General features: G+C 41.5%; 1 protein-coding gene across 1 annotated transcript; it reads left to right on the top strand.

The window, feature by feature from the left end:
* The first annotated feature begins 634 nt into the window (after window positions 1-634).
* On the top strand, window positions 635-19385 carry tent4b (terminal nucleotidyltransferase 4B). Its single transcript, XM_029499076.1, has 12 exons — window positions 635-1645; window positions 12268-12391; window positions 14046-14092; window positions 14754-14874; window positions 16134-16241; window positions 16546-16674; window positions 16940-17153; window positions 17238-17364; window positions 17632-17735; window positions 17855-18069; window positions 18217-18363; window positions 18596-19385. Exons 1-12 carry the CDS (start codon window positions 1062-1064, stop codon window positions 18752-18754), a joined length of 2079 nt encoding a protein of 692 aa, XP_029354936.1. The 5' UTR covers window positions 635-1061; the 3' UTR covers window positions 18755-19385.
* The last annotated feature ends 222 nt before the right edge of the window (window positions 19386-19607 follow it).

The following is a 19607-nucleotide window of genomic DNA, read 5'->3' as shown; positions in this document are numbered from 1 at the left end:
TGTCAAGTTATCATCTGAATAACTAAAACTGCAAAGGTAAGAAATAATTCAATTTATCGCTGTAATATATAGAAGTTCCTTGCGTTAATGATATTAAGTTTAAACAAGATACACATACAAAGTAGAAAATCAGTTATTTCTTCTTTAAATGCATTTTAAAAGCACCAGAATTTGTCCATTTCTTTCTAAATTTGTGAAAATTTTAATTTACCCCTTTGAGACTGGAAAAGCATTTTTAATCACAGCTTTATTAGCAATAACAATAAATATTGCAATTTTAATACTTATTCATATAACAACAACGATCGTGTTATTTCTTTTTTTTATCTCAGATTCAAATTTTGGGAAATTAACTCTGAACTGGAGTATGTGTAGAAGCAAAAATCTGAGCGATTTCATAATAATCATAAAACAGATATGTGTATATATAAAATCACACTTTTAAAAAATATCATGTTTACGTTGTTGCATTTTATGTTTTCCAGAATAAAAAAAATCTGACGTTGTTACGTAACAAAAAAAAAACCAAACAAACAAAAAAAAGTTGTCTGTTACGTAAGCGCTTTGTCTCCGCCCACCTCTCGCCTTCCTTCCTCCGCTCTCTCCGCGCATGCGCAGAAGCAGCAGCAGCGTACGCTCCGCCATTGACGGACCCAAGATCGGGAGGAGAAGGGTCAGAGAGGCGCTCCGACGGGTGGCGAGAAGCACGTTTCTCCGGTCGTTAACATCCGCTTTGGCTCAGGAGACGGGGCTCTAACACTCGGCCCACACTCTTCTCCATTCTGGCGGATGATTTTTAGCCGACAGCCGAGTCCGTCGTGGCCGCTGACGGACGCGTTTTTGCCGTTTTTCTTCGGGAGTAACGGGCAGACCAGAAGCTCCGGGCTAGCAGCAGCGACGGCTATAACGAGGCTATAGCAGGCTAGCTAACGTTAGCTAGCGACCTGACTAGCTAACACAAGCGAGCGGAGCATTGCTAGTCTGTGGTGGAGGAGGAGGAGGGGGAGGAGGTGGAGGTGGGGTGGGGTGGGGGGGGGCGGTGTGCCTACAGTGTCTGTTTGATGGATCCGAGAATCTCCTGGTTCCAACCAGAACAACGCGGACCCGCTAACAACCTGTGGATGCAGATCTGGGAGACGACACAAGGGCTCGGCTACCTGCACGTCAATAGCAGCTACACCGCCGGATCTCAGAGCAAAGCGACCGTCAACGGAGCACCGGCAGCAGTCCTCGCCAGCAGAAACGGAGCACTCGACTCCAACACCGGCGGTGGTGGTGGTGGTGGTGGTGGTGGTGAGGGCAGGACTCAGGGGATGTCGACCTCAATGGGGGACGGAGGGATAACCGAGCAGCGGGACTTTATTCCACTGGAAACCAATAGCAACCACAACAACCGAGCCGCTGGCAGGGGCGGTGTCGGCGGAGGGGGCCAGCAGCAGCAGCAGCAGCAGGGCAGCGGGGTCGCTGTGCTTTGGAGGGGGCTGACAGACGGACACCCCAACAAAAGAAAAAGAGACAACAAAGCTAGCACTTTCGGATTCAATTCCAGCCTCCTGAACAGCGGCACTGGCTCCAACACGGGAGGCTACGATGGCTACACGGGCACACCATGGAAAGTCAGGAACTACTCTGAAGGAATCGTGGGGTAAGAGTTTATTAAAGTTCATTAGACTGGATGTCCTCTTATTTTTTTTAAGGAGGACCCCCCCCACACCCCCACTGTAAATCAAACCTGCTAACAAGTGTGAGGCTGTTAACGTTTCAGGGGCTGCCATGTAAACCGGGAGGGAGGGAGGTAGGTAGTTAGTTAGTTAGTTAGTTAATTTATTAGTTAGTTAGTTAGTTAGCTGCCTCAAAACTCAGACACCTGCATATTGAAATGACACATAGGGAAACTACAGCGATTCACCCCACCCACTAAATCCACAGTTGCATAACTTTGTGTAGTTGCATGTAACACCAATGAGGCCTGTCAGTGAGTTGAATGCATGTAGTTTAGGAAGTTGGATGTGCTGTTTTTTTTTTTTTTTTTTTACACAACTATCAATAAAGAATTCCTATTTAGGGAAGGGTTTAGTGAGAATTCTATTAATTATTGGATTTTAAGAAATCATGGCAACCATAAGATGCCATGATATTCTAGATGACAAGTCATAAAATGCAACATCTATGAATGAAGTTAAGGCACAAGTTCAAACATTTTGGAAGTAACTTTTAGTTTTAATCTGTCTTGTAGATATTATGCTGTCCATTAATGGGTAACAACTCAAAACTTTGAAAGAGACATAGCGGCTGCACTCACAGGAAGCCCAGGAGTAGTAGTTGAGGTATGCGTTAGGGCCTTCCACTTTTCTCAGTAGACATTGAAAAGCTTCCTTGGAGGAGGATCTTTTTCTTTTTATGAGAAAATTGCAGTTCATGTGCCTGCCAAAGTTGTTTAAGTATTAGATTAGATTACTTTATTGTCTGTTAAAAAACAGGAACTCTTTTGTCATGGCTCAGGACAAAATTAAAAACAACCAAACATAAAAAAAAATTCCCATACAAAACTATATTTAAATACAGTGATGTGGGGGAAAAGCCAGTATGCTTATGGTGACTTAATGCCTATAACAACTACGGTTACCATCCTTTCCTTGTAAGATGGAATCGTCCCGTATTTAGAAACAAAAATACATATCCCGTATTGAGTTTAAAAGGAACGCACTTTGTCCCGTATTTCCGTAAGGATCGAAAATAGTCAGTAAAACATTACTTCAGGCAAGGCAATCAGGTCAGCCAGCCTTGCTTACGAGATGTTCCTTATATATTTTTCAAGGAATTTGCAATCCTAATAACAACCAGGGGTGTGTGGGTTGTTTAACACTCAGCTAAGAAGACTTATGATACTGCTGACGTATTGCAGGCAAATGACTATAGTGTAGTGAGGAACAAATCCTAACCTGGTTGGCTCACTTTCGGCCTTCATCATCCTACAAGGCCACCATGGGGGTGTTTCTGTATGCACACACACATTTGACACACAGTTGACACACAGGAAATACAACAAGAGGCACTTTTAAAGGAAAGTGAGTTTTTGCATTTAACTTTTTACTGATAAATATGTGAAAGTTATGACAGTGTAATTTTCTGGGGACTGGACCAAGCAAGTGTTCCCTTGTGTCTGGAGAATATGATCTAAAGGACATCTCTGTTTTTCTTCATATGTAATGGTAATGGTACGTTGTCACATATTTCACATTTTTCAAATAATTGCAGCTCCTGCAATTTAGATAATGCCCATGTCCAGATTCACCCCTTATTTTGACATCCTACAGCCTGATAGAGAGGAGTTGTTTCTTTGTTTGGTTTATTTGGCTGAACAACATTAGAAAGTCATAAAATGTGAACTCAAAGAGAACAGGAGCATAGAAATCCAATGGAATTAGAAATACAGTGCATAAAGATTTGTGCCCAGTTGAGTTTTGCAGTCCAGACTATCTTTACTTTGAAATTTTGAGCAGCATCCAGACGTTGGCACCAGGGCCTCATGGACCTTCGCAGACATGGGTCGATAACAGAATATACAACATGTCGGCCCTTGTGGTCTCTAGGGAATCCCAAATGGCACAAATGTGCTGTATGGTGATACTTTTCTGCTTTTTCTTCTTCCTTGTGATTTGTCCAAATCACTCCTTACAGTTTTAGACTGTGGATTGTGCTAGCATGAGCACAATAATTGTTGCATACAGTGCACGCAGAGGTGGAGATTGCATGAAGGTTACTACAGTGATTGTGTGTGACAGCTTTAACCGGGTTGGCTAACCAGCAGGAATAGTGGGGCAGAACAATTCTTCTGGCCGATTCTTTTGAATCATTCAGCAGCTTTGTATTAATAGTGGCTGTAAAATGCTTGCACTTTGCTCCATCATGGGGAACAGCACTTGGTGGTCAGTCTGAATACAGATTGTAATACTGGATACATGCAGTGATCACACACTTTCATTTAAGAAATGAATCAACAAGCTAGCAGCAAATTTACAAATGTCGCAGTTTTTTTCAAAAGCATCACTTAATGCTCAGTTTTCTTTTTAAAGTGGTCATCATATGACAGTTAAACACAGAGGAGGGAAATTCACAAATGTTTTGGCTCAATGAGGGTTTTGGACACACTGAGCATGCAGATGGCACAGAAAACATAAGTCATGCTGCATGTGTGTTTTTGTGGATATTTTGATACTTCCTTTAAAAAGTAAAAAAACGTCATTTTTGAAGCCATTACAAATGGTTATATGTGTAATAATCACAGCTGCGGTTCTCTAAACAGCTCTGAACAAATTTATGTGCAGCCAACTTACAAACCCTGAGGATCTTAATTTTGGATACTAAAAGATGTAGAATGAAGTATAATTGGAAAAGCTAACTCCTTTATATGTATGATAGGACTCCTGAAATATTCACTATTACATTCAACAAGGCATGGAGATGACACCTTCATAGTAAAAGCGGCTGAAAGGTGTAATATAAAATTGAAATTAATGCCAGTTTGAAACGAGAGACCCCTGCTTCGTTCACATGTGAGGTTTATTTCACTAGGAAGTATGTACATCTGTCTTTTTTTTTCGTTACCCAACACCAAAACTAGTCTTTTAACATTTAAGCAACCCAGTGAAGTCATCAGAAAAAAAACGAACATGACATTTAGTCACTCAGAACTACCTCATTTCCACAGCCTTGGTTCTTTTGGAAATGATAACTGAGGGAAAATATTTTGGTGGGTGGAGCTCTGTTTCAAAGGCCTTTTAGGTGCAGAGATTTGCCCTTTCCACACCCCTTTCTGTTAGACATGTAGTCAAGCAGAACACCAGAGTGTGGAGCTCGGTCTTTGGTCGATCCTCATTTATAGTAATATGGAAGCCCTGTGTTTGCATAAGGACATTCCTTAGTGATTAGCTCCGCTAATACCAGAACCTGAACCTCAGCGCATTGATCAAACTCACCACCACTGAGGGCTCTGTGTCTAAACATACTTTGGTAATTCACAATGCCACCACGCTTGAAGGCATTACAGGAAACCTATTTCGAAATCCACGTTTAGACCGACAGCATGTATATGGCTGTGTTAAGTGGTGCTAAATCCATAGTTAAATCTCCACTTAAAGTACACGTTTTGCTTCTAAGGAGAAGCAGTTGTGAAATGTGTGAAAGTGTGATAAATGTCAAGCTGCATGAGTAAAGTATAGATATTTTTGGTCACCTGATTTTCGATTTTGGAGCTTTACAAAATGGCACAGGGAGCGAGTGGAAGAGGAATGATTAAACTTTAGTGACTTGAGGTGCAGGCAAACCTAAACCTGAGAATCACTGTTGCATTTCCTGTTCAATATTAGCAAGTAGAAAAATGGGTGTATTTTTCCTGGGGACAGTGAACACTATATTTGGCCATGGGGGTTGCCTAAAGAGGCACAGGCATGTGCTTATTTGTGATTTATGCTCTTCCAGTCTCTCTGGAGCTGCGTAGGTCCACCCAAGCAGCCTACATTGATAGAAGAGGATCAGTGTTTACATGCTCCACACGGCTTCGCTTCCACAAAACAAAGCCAGCCCCCAGAGAAAGAAACCTGAGGCCCCCCCCTCTCCGTGTCTGACCAGTCAGACTGGGAGCTCCAAGGGAGTGTTCCCCTCCTTGTTGTCTGCCCTTGTCGGAACAGTTATTTAGTTTCTTAATATGGCCACAGGAAGCCGATGTAGCCTTGGTGAGCGGTGGCCCTTTTCTGTCCTGCTTAGCTATGCTCCGATCTGGTGTTGTGGGTTTTTAGTGTGTAGGCAAGATGCAATGTTCCAAAGTTCCAGTCATTTTATAACAGCGAGACATTGTGAGAGAACAAACTCAAACTGATAGGTGGATTCACTAGTTGGGTCTGGTGCTTATCTGTAAAGCTGGACCTTTTTTTTCCAGTTTAAACTGCATTTCAGAAATTAACATGAACTTCATATATTTATGTTAAATTACCAGCGATTTTAGGTTTGCTTTGTGAATCCTTTTGCTGCTCCATTGAGCTCGTATCTCCAAGGACAAAAAACTAAGGACACTGAAAAAAAATAAGGCAATAGTTTGAATTTCATTGGATTAGCTCAGGGAAACATTCGTCTTGACTAAACTTTATTTAACTTTGCAACCTTTAAAGAGTCATCACAAAGTATCATCCAAAATAAGGACAGCTAGCGTTTGAGCTAATGCAACTTTCTCTAATGAATTAAATAATCTTGATTTGCTATTCATGTTATTTTTTTGCATTATTCCAGTTATTTTCTCGTCCCAACACACACATTTGGTGAGAAAATGTGAAAAACAGGGAAAAGGAGTGGGTTTAGCACAGGAGCAGGTCCAGTGGTAGGTAATAATATACAATGTTATAACTCATTTATTTGTGGTATCAGTTTAATAAGTGAGCAGATCTGCAATGTGTAAATATTTAGCCGGCTGGATTGCAGGCCAGTCTAAGCCAAATTTCTTTTTATGATTAAATTAAGTTTTGTTTTTTTTTTTTTTTTTTTTTGTAGTTTTATGCGTTGCCACTGTCTTTTTTTTTTTAAAGTACAAAGGCATTTTCTTCTGACATCTTCATTTTAATTTCTCATCTTCACATTGGGCGACTGTAATATTCATCTTAAACAATTTCCCCCTGCGGCCCAAAATGGTAGTAGCGACAGAGCCGCTTGCCCTTGATTGATTTTTCTTGCGCCTGGTGTTGGCTGATAGTTTCAAGTGGTGAAGGAGATCATCACTTGCACGGCTAATGAAATGTGTGGTTAATCACCTCCTGATGAGTTTCCCTGGCCCATGGTGTTATTGCCATTTATTGCCGTTGTCTCCTGGAGATTTATGACTCTCAGCACTGGCTCACAGATAGCACCTCTGTGACCGAAGCTCCATTATTAGAGCTGTGGTTCATCCAGCCTCGGCTGGCTGTGACATCTTTGTCACGTTCTCCCCTCTCTCTCTCTCTCTCTCTGCTGGCTGACTGGCTCTCGGCCAGAGTTTGTAAGCCAGTGGGGAGAGAAGTCTGCATGCTGGTCCTTTGGACTGTAGGTGAAACAGCCCCCTCCTCCTCTAAACAGCACGTGTGGGCAGAGCTCTCCATAACTCAGCCTTCCCATGTGTAGTGAGGAATGTGTTTTTCTTTTTTCCTCTTCCTGTCCAATATAAACCCTTCCCATGCTCCAGACTGATGCAGTCAGAGTGCAACACACAGGATTCTTGCTTTTCTTTAATTTCATGGACTGTAAGCTTGTGGACAGAACAAAAGGGCTTTGACAATTTACTTTAGCTACAGTGTATGAAAATAATCAAAATTAGAATATATAGATAGTCAAATTGACTGATTTGTTTTAACCTATTTATTTTGAAGACGCACCTCTGGACCGATGTCTGTTTAGTTTGTTTAATTTGATAATGCACAAAGTTAGTTTCAGAAGGTTTAGATTATCAAGAAGGTTTTAACTGGCGCCATTGACAGCTTGTTCCAGCAAACATAAACACAATGTCAAGACAAATGTAAACAATGTCTGTGACTCCAGCAACATGACCATAACTATTACTAGCTGTCAGCTGTGTGGGGGCTTTAGTGTAACTGGAGCCGTCTTGTACCCGTAGCTAACACTTAGCTGCCCAGATCAGCTCATTGATGAAACATTAATGAATCTGCCGTCTGCAGGACACCAACACCTCTGCTTCTGTTTGCGGTTGTCCTCATTGTGTTCAATAGGCACAACGGTGTCACATAACACACACTGACACTGTGCCCTTTTGTAGGACAATCCTTGTGAAAATGGAGTCATGATGGTGGAACCCTTTCCACAACATTTTATCACTGCTGATCATGTTTCCAGCAGGTGTTTCACAAGCGTTTTGTTTTGTTTCTGTTGCAGAATATCTGTTTTGTTTTTATTTTTTATAAGGATTGAATTCTGAGGAGCCATCTGACACACACCCTTGTACCTTTGTATGCCAACATTTGTGTCAGTCAGTGAGTAGTGCCCAGTGTGATGCGACAATAACCTCCTTTTCCTTCATCCTACCCAACTTAACAGATGGCTCGTTCACATGAAGGCATTTCAGCACCACACCCAGTCCTCTCTCTCCCCATTTTTCAGTTTCACTTTATGTGCAAGTCTCTCCTTCCACATTTTCATTTTTTTTACCCTTATTCCTTCTTTCCCCCTCATCCTTTCTTCCTCTTTCTGTTACTCATATTTTCTTTTTCAGTCATCTCCTCATTCCTCCCTGGGCTGGACAAAGGTGCACCTTCATACAGGAACTGTGCAGGAATTTCAAGGGTCCCGCTATAGCTCATAGTAAAGTGCTCTTGATGACCTTCACCATGACATATAAAAGAAAGGATTTTACTTATCTTATTATATTTCTGTCATTACTGGTGAAATTTCCAGTATGAAATCCACATGGGATTAAATTATTTACTAAAGTGAATAAGTAAACTTGTCTTTAATGACAAGCTGATATGGTTTTATACCCTTAGTTAGTGTATGTAATGAATGTACAGCATGTATAATGCTCAACAAAATTATAAAGCCTTGTCTGTAGCGCTAAAACAACTGAATAATTAATCAGATAAAATGGAGCTGACGCTCGGCGTGTTTCCTGCTTATTTTCCTGGACTTCCTGGATAGCAGCTCCTCATTCCCTTCTGCCCTCTGTCCTTCATTCAGATTTTAGTCAGGCTCATGGAGCAAATTGCAGTCAGCTCAAAAACAAGACTAGCTTTACCTGCGGGATCACTGGCAATTATATGCAACCACCAGCGAGCACGACTGGCATCCTTTCAGCAACGCTAGAATAATCACATCACACGGAAATGTAAGGAAAGGAAGTGCTTAAAGATGACAGATAACAATTTTTCTCGCTCTCCACTTGGAGCCGACACTCTCTGGGAACCTGTTCCACGAGATTACATAACATTACTTAGATATAGGCAAGTGGGATAATCCGATAAGCAGCACCAAGGGTACATGTGCTTCCCTGGCAGGCTCAGTACTGTGAGATGTAATTTGATCCAGGAAGGTGGAGCATGAGATGGGATTTCTATGGCTGCACTGATCCTATGAAGACAAGGCAGCAGGAGTGGCCAGTTTACTGTGAAATGAAACCTATCAATGCTGTTGAGGAATTAAGGTGATCTCATCTCAGGGATGGCAGCTTCTGTAATTTTTGCCTACATGGCAATTTAATAGAAACAAACTGGAGGAAAAAAAAAGCTAAGTGGGAACATCCATGTCCCAGACTTATAGAACCATTTGTTTAATTAAAGTACATTGAATTAACTTGATTAAGTGTCTCAGCATTTAGGGTGAGGAGCCATCAGAGGCATCTACTGAGAGACATTGTCTTTTTTGAGAAGGTGATCAAAACTTAGGTTGTGTTGATAATGCAGAGTGTAACTGCTGAGTTTCTTTTTTTGTTAAATGAAATCTAATTTGCCGTTATGAGGATGGAGCCTCGGGGTTGGGCACAGCCAAAAGAGATTAGTCATTTAAGTTTTGCTTTAATTGCTAAAACACAAAGTTTTTGCCTCCCCTGACAACAAATAAAATAAAAATCAAAAATTGTATCTTCTTAAACAGTTCATCACAGCTAAATGTGGATTTTGTTAATGAGAAGGAAAAGCTCGGTGTCGTTCAGCCTATTAACAAGGTGAAACTTCCTCGTAATGTCAGGGTAAATACACAAGCACAAACATCGCCATTACAACTTCTCAGTAGGCTTCTGTCTTGGTCCTAACAAAGAATGTCAATGAAATGAAATCATGTCTTTATTTGCAGTCATTTAAAGATTTCCCCCTCAAGATAAAATGGAAACGCAATTTTGGTGGCTGGATGTGTCTGTGTGACAGATGTGTTTTGCAAAACAACTTGCTTGGGTGGGGAGAGAGAGAAAAGGCGTCTTCTGATACAAAGTGCACCGCGGGGAACATGTATCTTCATGGACCGGAACCACGGCCTGCTGGCTGTGTCCAGTTTTCCGTTCATCTGTATTCTCAGGAACATCCTGCATTTACATCCAGTACAGTCCCACTTACGCCTTCAGAGCAGCCAATTGGGCCGCATTCAGACCAACAATGGCAATACTCTAAATACACAGCCTTCCTATTCACGTCAACAAGGCTGCTGTCTCAGCCGCACCCTAAATACAGCATCATCTGCCAAAAATATCGTAGCTGGAGCTGTAATAGTTAGTCAGTACGCTGATTAGTTGACTCAGAAAATTCATTTTCAGAAATTTTCGTAATAGATTAATCATCTCCCTTGCTTTTCTTTCAGGTTTCAGTCTTCTAAATGTGAAGCTGATCGTAAAACTGTTGGTAGATCAATTTTAGGACATGATGTTGACATGATGACTTGATTTCCCACCATTTTCTGACATGTTTTAGAAATAATTGTTTGAATTAAGAAGAGGTGAGTTTGTTAGCGTTATTGCACAGTCACAATTATATCTTTATTAATCCTTATGAACTCAGACTTTCTTTTATCTCATCGTTCACTCAAGTCGTGGCTTGTGTTTTTAATGCAAATCATTTTGGCCGTACAGCCACTTAGGGGCGAGTTTTTTGTTTTTTTTCAAGGTCACCATCAGTTTTCTTCTGCTTGTATTTGCCGCAGAAATGATCTTGGTGAAACCCAGTCAACTCTGACTGTTGTCAGGTGTAGAGCTTGTTATATAAAACCCAGACAGTAGTCACTCACACACACACACACACACACACACACGCACGCACAGTGCTCTTTGGGGCGTTGTTCAAACAACAGTCAGCGTTGGTAGCTGCGATTGTTTTTCTTGTCCAAGTTTGTCTGGTATGCACATTTGTCGCTTTTTTGCCTGCTTTTATTGATTAAAAAAAAAAAAGAAGAAAGAAACATCACTTTCCTTCTCTGTTTTCTGTCGCCTGCCAAGAGGAATAAGCCCATTATTGCTCTAATCTGGGTTTATATGGCTGTTTGCACATGTGCTTGTGTGTGTCTGTGTGTATGCGCACACGCGCCTGCATGTTTGTGCTCTTATTTGTCCGCCCACAGAGACTTGTTCGTATGTGTATGTCGACAAAACTGGTCAGCAAAAAGGTCAGGGTGTGTGGGCAGAGCAACCTGATCCAAGGACAAACGTGGTCCCCTTGCCCTCAACTGAGTCCAAGTTTTTGTTAGACATTATGTGGTTTCCTGTTTTGTTTTTGCTCTGCCACACAGTTCATGAAAAAGAAAGGTTTAAGTTTGATTTTAAAAACTGCTGCTGCTGTCTTTTCTTGCACAAAGTTTCTGTGGTCTGTTTTCCTTTTATATTATTTGTTTTTATTATCAACCTCCCTATCATTATTAGCGGGGCCATATAGCTGGGTGGAGGAATGTGTTTACTTGATCTACAGCTTTAGAAATCAGTAAATGTCATTGCTCAAGTGCTCAGCAGAGACCTGATAGATGGCTCATATATTTACAGAACATGTTTGTCACAGTAAAACTCCAACCAGTGATCTACCTGTTGCTTCACTGCTGCTCTCTCTCTCACTTTTTTTTTTTAATTGCCAAAGGACATTTGAGCTGTTTTCCTTCTCTTTGCTTTTCTGCTGTTCATGTCTCAGACCTGCTTATTACAAAAAGTAAGAGTCTGCAGTTTGTTGGTCACAGGAATCGTTGGCTTGGAGACTGTATCGCTGCCGAGATCTAAATCAGAGCTAATTCTCCACACCACCTTCACAAATGACCTGCATTGCTCTTCTCTCTCTCTCTTTTTTAATTTTACATAGAGCCAGTTAAAGAACACCTCCAGCCTACTAAATTATGGGTATAAATATTTAGTACAGAATATAGTTATTAGTGTGACATCTGAGTGTGTGGTGCTCATTTGACATCAGATATTGCAGTTTTTTACTCTGCTATCAGACAGATTAGGCCAGAGGAATCAGGGCGTCCGCTGTGTTTCCTGCTGTGTTATGGAATTTGGCCAAACCTCAGGAGCCTTCTATTCCTAAAGCTTACTTAGTCAATCTTTTACACTTAACTGCATCGTTTGACTTGTTTCACTATTTGCAGAATGTGTGTCTTAGTTCTTCTCATCATAAACTAACCACAGTACTATACAGTACAGACCAAGTTACTGTGTTGATAAATATCTATGAAGGGTTTATACGACAGTGGTCTTGTGTATTTTTTTGCCTTCTGTGTTTTTACGTCCATGTTCCTCGACTGCCCTCACGACACAGTGTTCTGTCTGCTGCTCAGGTTACACGAGGAGATCAGCGACTTCTACGAGTACATCTCCCCGCGGCCGGAGGAGGAGAAGATGAGGCTGGAGGTGGTGGACAGAATCAAGGGAGTCATTCACGACCTGTGGCCCAGCGCTGAGGTAAACATCACCCCCCAGCATCCTAAAATGTATTCACAGGGTGTGACCAAGCAGTCTTCCTTACCGCTGATAAGGAGAATTGCCTGCAGCTATATGCTCATCTGTGATCTGAAAACTGTGCATATGAAGGAAGAAAGCTCGGCACCACTGGAGGTTATGTTCTGGCAGAAATGGATTTTGGAGTGCTGGTGAAAACGGAGAGTAAATTATAAATGTTGAATACAATATTTGGTGTACCTGTTGAGTTCTGTGATGAAGGTTGCCTCCAACTGTCTGAGTAATTTACACCACTCGTTGTGAGAGCCAGGCTGTGTCTGATACCAAGCTTCAGCCTTTCTCCCTGCTGCACAGTAATCTGTTTGGGCCATGTTAATCAGCACACCTCAGGCATTCCTGTGCCCACTGACTTTGATCCTGCTGATAGAGCAGTGTGCTCTGACGTGCATCTGCTACAAGCTTAGCAGCTCCTGAATTAAGCAGCAGCACAATGCAGTACCGATGCTGGCCAGATTTATTCCTTTTCCACTGTGGACTGAACAGAGTCAACACGGTCAGCCAGCCAGCGTGATGCCTGTTCAATTACCTGATGATTTTAGTTAAACAGATGTCCACCAGCCACTGTCGGCCTTTAGCTACAATAGGATTGTGATCTCGTATTGAGCGCAGCTCTACCAAGAAATATTAATAAAAATGTTTCCATTGTACTTGATGAGCTTGAGGGTTCTACAGCTTTTAGCTTTTAGATCTTCATTAGCTGCCGTTGATGGACCAAAAGTCTGACTATAGCGTGCCAAGATGACACAACCTCTTGACCACCTGCAGCTACTTCAAAGAACTCTTCAAGACTTACTGTTCATTTATTTGCAAACATGGCCCTGTGATCGGCTTAGCTCTAGACATGTGACTGAGTTGTAATGAGAATTTACACAACTGAGGTACTTATCATAAATTCAAGGCTTAAGTCTATTTCTGTTCAGACGGCAACCTAGCTGTGCTAAGTGGGAGGTCAAAAGGTGGAAGGTTGGTTGGAGATATTTTAGTCACTTTAGTGTCACAGGTTAAGAGATCACCGTCTCTAAGGACCATTTTCTTTGTAAACGTGCTAGTTCAGATAATACGACAACAGGACGACAAATCATTGCTTGTTTGAATGAGGCCATAATTCTCTTGAATCCACCTGAATTGGAACTGAAGTGGTTATAAAACGATACCCTCAAGTCTTTGCCTCTTGCACAGTCCAATTTGATGTAGCTTTCTCTTTTGTAGTTTGTACCACACCTGTGCAGTTTGTTTGGGCTTGTCATTGCATTCATGCTCAGTTGAGCTGTTTAATAATAACAACATTTCTGTATCAGGGAGAACAGGTTCTTGTGTTGGGTAGCGTGGGAAGAATAAAAGAATGCTACCATGATGCTTACTCTGACTGAGTTTGTCCTCGTCCATTTCTGCCACACAGAACTGTCAGAGTGCGAAGAAAGAAAAGACGAATTTATAATAAAATATAATGTGTATATTTCCATTTATTTAAATTATTGTCAGTTCTACAACATTGGATAGTTAAAACCATAAAACAACAACAATAATAACAATAACAACACTCAAACATCTATCTATGTGTGTGTGTGTGTGTGTGTGTGTGTCTCCTCTCTCTCAGGTCCAAGTGTTTGGAAGTTTCAGCACTGGTCTCTATCTGCCAACGAGGTGAGTTCTTTGATTTCTTAACCAGCTGTGATATTTAAACACATACTTACTTTTTGTCTTTTTAACTGTGACTGTGAAGCACCCTGCCCTTATCTGTTTTTGTTTTGCGAATCACGTCTTTCAGTAATTTGATCCTTCCAGTTCCAAAAACTTTGAGTTAAAACTGACAGAAACACACAACTGCCAACGCCCACAACGATAACTCCCCATTCAGCACGTCACCTGGATTAGTGCACTCTTGACACCCTACCAAGCACTTAAATGGGACTAAGCCTTTGTGGAAGCATTCATGTCAGCGTGGATGTGTGTCTGTTTTTATGTCTTGTACTTTCTTTATTTGTCTTTGATTGCCTCTGTGCTTGTGTGTAACATTTCTGTATATAGTAAACATGAGACACATGCAGACACAGATTAACCTGAAGGTTCACATCAGAGCCACCTGTCTGCAGTGATGGTGGAGAACGTTTAAAATCGATGTACTGTTCATATTCCAAGGAAATAAACAAAAAAGGAAATGTCGGGGGATATGAAAATGCAGGATATTGCAGGATTTTTTTATGTACTATACACTGCTGTTTGTTTTGTTTACTATTTTACGTGAGAAAAAACAAATAGAAAGCTGTCAAACCTCTCACTGCACCCCCCCCCCCCCTCCCCACAGTGACATTGACCTGGTGGTTTTTGGGAAGTGGGAGACGCTGCCGCTCTGGACTCTAGAAGAGGCTCTGAGGAAGAGAAACGTTGCAGATGAGAACTCCATCAAAGTTTTGGACAAGGCCACGGTAAGATCGCCTCACCTGCACGTGTCTACAGTACAGGCCAAAGGTTTGGACACACTTTCCTATTCATTTGAGTGAGAAGGTGTGTGCAGACTTTTGGCCTGTACTGTATGTGGGAAATTGGCTCCCTTTTATTTTCATTGGAGTGTAACACACAGCAGGTAAATACATAAAATTATTTTAGGTTAGTGGCTAACCTTGTATTTGATATTAGGATTCATTAATTAAATTTGTGCATATGAACAAAAAAATTGATATTTTTGATTATTTTTGTCTCTTTGTTAAATTACAATGATTGTTTTCCCATTTTGTGTTTTGTTGTTGCTGTTGCTGCTTCTTGACCAAACCTAATCAGGAGAACATGATTTGTAGGCCCGGTTGTGTCTCAACATTTGGACATTGTATTCTATTATAATTTAAATGGTGTACTCTCAGTGGAATCATTAACCTGTCAAGGACTTCATCTGAGTGTGGATCAGTCAGTTAAACCAAGTAAAGCTACAAGTCAGACTTTCCAACTTCCAATTAGGGTGATTAATAATCGTGTATAGTTACTATTTGGGTCATTAATCAGCCTGCTGCTAACTTACAGTTTCAAAAGTTGTAAATCTCATGAGTTCAGGCTGCTGTGACACTTCCAAAACTGACTACTGTGGTCAGCATTCACGCCTTACATACAAGCTTGCACAGCAGGAAAAATTACAAATTGCTTCGTTGTTTCACTGTAATCTGGAGTAGGTTAAAAAAACATTTTTATCAAAATTGAAGCTGAAAATCAAATTTATATCATATTATATATTATATATTTATTCATAATTCATATTTATATTCATATTTACGTTAAGTATATTGCTGTAGCCTTGGGACTAATTTGACCTGAACAGCTTCCTTGTTATGTTTCCTTGTCATGTTGTCAAGTCACTTTCAATGTCCTTTAGAGCTATTTTGTGTTGTTTGCCCATGGATCACATTCCTTCCATTTATATTTTTATTTCCAGACTTATAAGATTTGAATAAAGCTTTATTTTTGTGTTTCAATTTTCAGTTTTAAGATTGAAGATTAGCACAGAGTCCTTCCTCAAGGATTTAAATTAAGGATTATTGCAGTCAACACGGATTTGTGAACAATTGCATATATTGTTTTGATACTTGAAATAGACTTAAAGTACATTTATGTGCTGAAGTTTAGTCCTTAAGCACAACGTTGTGAGTGGGCAGCTTTTTCCTTTCTGACTCTGTGTGATACGTGTGTGTTTTGTCAGGTTCCCATCATCAAACTTACAGACTCCTTCACAGAAGTTAAAGTGGACATCAGCTTCAATGTGAAGAGCGGCGTTAAAGCTGCTCGGCTCATCAAGGAATTCAAAGAGGTGAGGTCTGCATATTCTGCTGTGTCATAAATGTACATGTTCAACCGAAGATGCCGTAAAGAAATAAAATTGAAACATTAAAAAATTTCTTTCCAGCGCTCTTTTTGATCTTCACGCATCTTTAGAATATAATTCACGATTCATAATAGCATTAAAAACAAGTAATAGTTGTCTTTTTGTATCCACAAGTGTTTTAGTACTGTAGAGCAGCACATTTGAACAACCCTAAGTGATTTCATCATCGTTCATGTAGGTTCATGTGTTGTTCCTTAAATGTCCCTGCTGTGTCTGTTTCGTCCTGTAGAAATACCCTGTCCTGCCTTACCTGGTCCTGGTGCTGAAGCAGTTTTTACTGCAGAGGGACCTCAATGAGGTTTTTACTGGTGGAATTGGCTCCTACAGTCTGTTCCTCATGGCCGTCAGCTTCCTGCAGGTCAGCTATCTTGGTCTTTAACAAGAGTTTCTTATGTTTAACTTCAGATTTTAGCACAGTGTGATGTTGGCCTCTGAGAGAAAACAAAAAATTTGGTCATTGTTATTTCTATCAGTAGTTAATTGCAAAAACTAATCGCTGAGGTATCCACATAGCTGGAAACAACGTGAATATTATCATGTCGGTGTGATAAGCTAACAATAATAAACAACGGTCCTCACCACCATGATCTTTCTGACATCCATTGCACCGTGTTCCCGTCCAGCTCCATTACAGGGAAGACGTGTGCAGTCCCAACATCAACATCGGCGTTCTGCTCATTGAGTTCTTTGAGCTCTACGGTCGCCACTTCAACTACCTTAAGACAGGCATCAGGATAAAAGATGGAGGTTGCTACGTTGCCAAAGATGAGGTTCAGAAGAACATGATGGACGGCTACAGGCCCTCCATGCTCTACATTGAGGACCCACTGCAGCCAGGTAGGAAGGATGGGATGAGCTTCTAAAGGTCCTGCACATCAGCAGGGCATGAGTTGGCCTGATTCTCTGTCTTACATCCAACAGATAATGACGTCGGCCGGAGTTCCTACGGTGCCATGCAGGTGAAGCAGGCATTTGACTACGCCTATGTGGTGCTCAGCCACGCCGTGTCACCCATCGCCAAGTACTACCCCAACAACGAGACTGAGAGGTACGGCGGTCAATAAAGAAGCTTTCAGTCACGCGTCAGAGAGACGAGCCAAATTATGAGCCGTTTCTAATGAATACCATCTTTTTTGGATTAGTGCTTGATCCTTCATGGCCTTCTTCAGAATCCACCAGCTTAATGTTACAGTGTTCAGTCTGATTTAATGCCAGAAGGATTAGCACGCCCCAGTTATTGTTCCTGTAATTAGTGGCATTGTTTCATATTGAAAATATCAGTTTACCACGTACTTCCTCCTGTGTCCCACCACAGTATACTTGGCAGAATAATCCGGGTGACACAAGAAGTGGATGAATACAGGGAATGGATCCGGAAGAACTGGGGGAGCCCATCCCAGAATGATCTGCCACTCAACAGTATGTTTTCTAAATAGATGCACTATAATAAAAGCTAGTCCTGGTCCGCTGAATCGGACCCACTGGTGCTGAGAGAGCTGACCTGACAGCCCGTTTGTACATCTGCCTGTTCTCCACAGGAAATGACGTAACACTTTTTGAGTCCCAACGACTCGATGACTGCAACAACAACGTCCCAGATGACGACGACGACGTTGTGGTGGTTCTGCCGTCAGCCCCGCACAGCAAAACCTCCTCCAACTCCTCCTCTCCATCCCCATCACTGCGCTCCTCTCCCTCTTCCTCGCTGCTGTCGCCTTCTTCCACGTCCTCCAACTCCAGCTCCAGCGATGCGGTCAGTCGCAAACACGCACACACACAAATGCACACAAAGTCTTTCAAGAATCGCTATCATCTGTACTTACCTTTTCTTCATCAAGCTTCATGAGGAAAATTTGTTTGCAACGACTGTTTTGTGATGTATTTTTCTGGTTGTCACCAGGACTCTGATGGCACGCCGTGTAAGACAGCCAAGCAGCAGTCTGGACGGGGCTCCAGTTCCCACAGAGACAAGTCCACTGCTGTTAGTAATCACCGAAGCCAGAGCCACACTACCGGCACTCCATCTGCAAGCAACAAGGGAGGAAAGGTGCAGACAGCTTTGCCTTATACGTAGATATTAATCATGCAGCACAAGATTAGAACAGAACAAAACCCGCTCTGTTAAATGTGTCACTGAATGCAGCACAATAACTAATTTCTGAAAGCTGTTACTCATTTAGAGCTATTTTCTCACAATGGATTCTTGATGCGTGGCATAAATTCACTTTGTATTCCTCAGAAACAAACACTGACGCTGTGTTTGGTCCCCCCCCCCACAGGGCAGGATGTCTCGTTCTCACCATAAGAGCGGCCACCACGGACAGCAGACCTCCTCCTGCAGTACCAAAAGTCATCCAAGCAACAAGCCACACCACCAGGGCAACAGCAAGAAGAGGAAAAATGTGCGAGACTCTACACAAGAAGACCTCTGCAGATAGGGGTGACCTCGCCTGCCCCCCCCACCACCTCAACCCCCTATCCCTGCCCCAAGCCCCCCCCCACCCCCCACCCCACCCCACATCCTGTCTGCAACTGACTGACTGTCATGTCCCACTTCTGCTGCCAGACTCCAGCCTCAGGAGGTTGTTAGTAGTATTTAAACATCTACAGTATCTGTCACTCTGTCGAGCTTTTTGGGATGACAAGCAACAATTTCTAGCAGAAAAAAAAAAAGAACAAAAAAGACCAAAAGGAAAAAAAAAGAATCATTATAGGAAATGGGAGTTTAATTTCTTGGACCTGAACTGAAATCACAAAGGATAAAAATGCTCATTTGCTTCCCAACAGCTTCTTTTATGGAGCAGTTTTCCTTCCCACAGCCAACGCCTACAAAACATGCCTCTTGCGACTCCTGCTGTACAGGAGCAGACAGGTTTGGTGTCGGGAATCTACTTTGGAGCAATACCTGGAGCTGCCGGCTGGAAAATAGGTTGAGAAGAATTTTATCAACAAAAAATCAAAAACAAACAAAAAAAAAAAAACAAAACACACACACAAAAAAAGAAGAAAAAAGATAAATGGCTTAAAATGTCTAAAAAATATAAATGTTATGTTGAACAGAAAAATATATACACAGATTTTTTTAAAGATGGTAAATTACACATGCAATCAGTAAGAGTGGGACATAATTTATGCATGAGATTTCTTCTTTTGTTGGTTGATTTTTGTTAAGTCTAAGCAGGTTATACCAAGATTTGTACAAAAAAACGCATCAGAAAAAAAAGTTAAAAAACACAAGTGAAGAAGAGATTCTTTCATATGAGATTTTTACGAAATATACCGATTGAAGAC

Source organism: Echeneis naucrates, chromosome 3 (genome assembly GCF_900963305.1).
Source record: "Echeneis naucrates chromosome 3, fEcheNa1.1, whole genome shotgun sequence".
In the NCBI taxonomy this organism is placed as follows: Eukaryota; Metazoa; Chordata; class Actinopteri; order Carangiformes; family Echeneidae; genus Echeneis; species Echeneis naucrates.
The sequence above is the reverse complement of the archived record's forward strand: the minus strand, read 5'-3'. Positions and strand labels throughout refer to the sequence as shown.